The 3469-nt window shown below is 45.2% G+C and overlaps 1 protein-coding gene across 1 annotated transcript; it reads left to right on the top strand.

The window, feature by feature from the left end:
- Nucleotides 1–1681: 1681 nt before the first annotated feature.
- On the top strand, nt 1682–1935 carry HOXC6 (homeobox C6; the record flags this gene model as incomplete). Its single annotated transcript, XM_010086836.1, has 1 exon — nt 1682–1935. A coding segment is annotated over one exon (254 nt), but the record flags the coding sequence as incomplete, so codon positions are not given.
- Nucleotides 1936–3469: the final 1534 nt, after the last annotated feature.

Genomic DNA, 3469 nt, shown 5'->3' with positions numbered 1-3469 from the left:
ACTTGAGAGCATCCCTGCGAGGCAGCCTCCCTCTGCGGCCAAATATTCGGAAAGGGTCTTGTTAGCAAACCTGGGGGGCGAGGGGAGTATGGGCCAGCCTCCCTGCGAAGCTGAGGAAAAAGAAAAACAGGGAAGCAGCCAATGTGTAGCGGTTTATAAAGACAGGAGTTACCCTCACACTTATTTGGTGGTCAGTTCTTTCCATTACCTGCTCCATAATTCATTCACTTTTACAGTTGATTTATCAAAGACCAAATATTTCTGGTCGTAAACACTTCATCCGTGCTTTTATCCCACTTTAGATTTAAGTAGCCCCCCCACTCACCCCCTTTTTAGCCTGTTACGCTGCGAGATCAACACGAGAGGTTTGGAAGCAGGGCAAAGGCGCGGGGTCCAGCCCTCAGAAAACCCTGGATACTCTGGGATTTGATGAGCCTAAACCCAGAGAAACTCGACCTCGGTTGTAAAAGCGGGGTCCCCCCTCCCACCCCTACCCCCCCAGTGCCTCATGCCCACTGTGCGATCGCGCTTGTGGAATTTCATCAGCGAGCAGAGATAGAGTTGTCATCCCCATTCAGCAGCGGTTTATGGCTCTCCCCTCAGCGGATTTTACAACCCACATTCCACGACCTGCACATTTTTACTTTACAGCTAGCCTGGCTACTTTGCTTCTTTTTTTTTTTTTTTCTCCTTTTAATGACTGGATCTTTTCTTCTTTTAAAAAGAAAGAGGGGTGGGGGAGAAAAAAAAAGGGGGAGAGAAGAAGAGGAGTCCGGTGGAATGTGTGGAGGAGAGGCCGAGGGCTGCTGCTCGCCATCCCCGCTGCTCTGGGAAAGAATACATTATACTATAGATACAGACAGCATTTACATAGAAAATAGAGTCAGGATCACAAACACCATATTGTAGACTTATTTCCAATCAGGCTCCAGGAAATGTCGGGTGGAAGGGAGAATTAGGAGCTGGGCCCTTTCCAAACCCCACTCGCAGGCAGCTGGAGGGTGGTGGGGCGCCTGGGCTAAGGGGTGGGGGCTTCTCATGTGCAGACACTCCCTCAAACACAGCCCAGGGCTAGCAGACCCCTCTTCAGCTCCAGAAGTCACTGCTGTGCCCAAAACATCCCCTGAAATAATTCAGACCATCAGACACCTTCCAAGCAGGCACCCTGATGACAGCTTTAAGAGAGGACAAATAGTTGGATTTGTGTAGGTAGCAGATGCCTCACTCGCTCGACTGTATTTCTTGTATTTATTCCCCAACCATCTGAAATTTTCTGGTGTCTAAATAAAAATTAAAGCAGGAGCTCAGAGCCTGAGCAGTGCTCCGAGAGCAGGAAACTTTCTGAAGTTTGTTGCTCACTTGGAGACACGCACACAGAAAAAGCACCGCATGCTTTTCCGTGATGAAGGGAAATTAAAGCTGGGGTGGTTTGGGGGGCTGAGAACAGGGAGGGTGAGGTGGGGAAAGCCTCGAGCAGGAGGAGTTGATCTTGTAAATAAAAAGAAGTGCTGTCCCGAGTTGTGCAGATCCTCCAGGATTTTGTTCCCCCATGGGACTGCAGTGATGGGTGTTGGCTGGGCTGCACCCAAAGGCAAAAGCAAGAGAGCGAATCAAGCCACCAGCCCTCGAAATATCTCCCCCAAGCCCCCGAGCTGATGTGAATCTGCGTTTATTTTCTCAGGCACGGACAGAAAACGCGGCCGACAGACCTACACCAGGTACCAGACCCTGGAGCTGGAGAAGGAGTTTCACTACAACCGCTACCTGACGAGGAGGAGACGCATCGAGATCGCTCACGCCCTGTGTCTCACCGAGAGACAGATCAAAATCTGGTTCCAGAACAGGCGCATGAAGTGGAAAAAGGAAAATAAAACTGCCTGCTCCGGCTCCAACAGCCAGGAAAAACAGGACGCGGAGGATGACGAGGAGGAATGAAAGGGGCGAGAGGTGGATGCAGGAAACGTGGAAACCCACGAAAGAAGAAAAAGGGGGAAAAACACACAGGAAAAGACTATATATTAAAATAGATAGATGATAAGTGCATAAATAATTAAAAACCCTAGGAATGATACATTGTGTTTCCTGACACTGAAAAAAAAATACTACCTATATTAAAGTTTTTTTTTTTTGTACAATAGAATGACTATCTACCTATTCAATGTGGCTTTAGAGTCCGAATAGACACATTTTTCTATGTGAGTCTTCCTATAGTACAAGTAATTTGTAAATCTCCGTTTGTACTTCGCGGTGTACTTTTTGGTATGAAGTAACGTGGTCGTGTTTAGCACCTTTAATTTAGAGAAAATGTGACCTGAAAGTCCGAATGCAAATTATACTTAGCGTATATAGTCCTGTACATAATATGAATTATTATTATGCCTTCTCCCGGTAACCCCCGTGTTTCTTTTCTCCTTGCTATGCTCTTTTGTCCGTGTATATTTTTACCTGGATTCCTTCCTTGTTCAAGTCTCTACAAAAAAAAAAAGAAAAAAAGAAAAAAGAAAAAATAATAAAAAAAGGATGAATTAATATTGTGCTACGTAAAATGTTGTATATCAAAGTAGCAAATTATTTAATGGCGACGCGTTGCTTTTTTTTTTCCACCCCCCCCTTGTCTGTGATTATTATTCTTCGAAATAAAAAGGAAATCTCCAATAATCTACCCTCGCCTTGGGTTCGTTGTTATAATTTTATCTTAAAAATACCACACGGGCTTTTGGAATTGTTTTTTCCCAGGTAAAATAAATATACTAAATGACCATTTTGGATTAATACATGCCCCGACCTATCACCCTAGACTCATGTCTATTTTTAGGACAGCCACTTCCTTCAAAATGTTAGTACCTTTTCGATATATTTGGGGAATCTACCAGGATGTAATTGATATTTGGGGCTCTCGAAACGCGGCTGGTCTCGTTTCCCTTCCCCTGTGATGGCGCTGGGGCTATTACTGAAGAAGGTAAAAGCATAAAGACAGAATCCGCTCAAATAGGCTTTCCACCCTTGTTTTAATTCTTTTCTTCGTGTAACTAATTTGCAGAAAACCGGTCTATTCTACCGTGCCTTTAGTAGATACATTTTTTGTTTCCTTAGGTTCTCCTTCCTCCCTCCAATTACTTGACTGCGGACTGGAACTCTTTCATTAGCACCAAATAATGTTTAGCATCAAAGCACGCATAAAATAAATTAAAGCAATTAAAAGCAGGGGAAAAAAAATCAACAATGTAAAACAAAAGGCGAGTAAATTTCAGCACTTGCGCGGGGGAGCATCCTCCGCCGCCCTCACCCCCTCCCGCCCCTGCCTGTTTATTTACATTGCCAGGCTGCGCAGTAAAGATGCGGATTCCTCCCCCGGAGGCTCCACGTAATTTACTCCACAAATGCGTTGCGCAAGATGCACAGGGAGAGGGAAAAAAAAAAAAAAAAAAAGGATGGACCCAGCTTTGGAAGGACTTGGCGGGGGGCGCTT

This window comes from Pterocles gutturalis, unplaced genomic scaffold (genome assembly GCF_000699245.1).
Source record: "Pterocles gutturalis isolate BGI_N339 unplaced genomic scaffold, ASM69924v1 scaffold27071, whole genome shotgun sequence".
In the NCBI taxonomy this organism is placed as follows: Eukaryota; Metazoa; Chordata; class Aves; order Pterocliformes; family Pteroclidae; genus Pterocles; species Pterocles gutturalis.
This window is presented reverse-complemented; position numbering and strand designations above follow the sequence as displayed.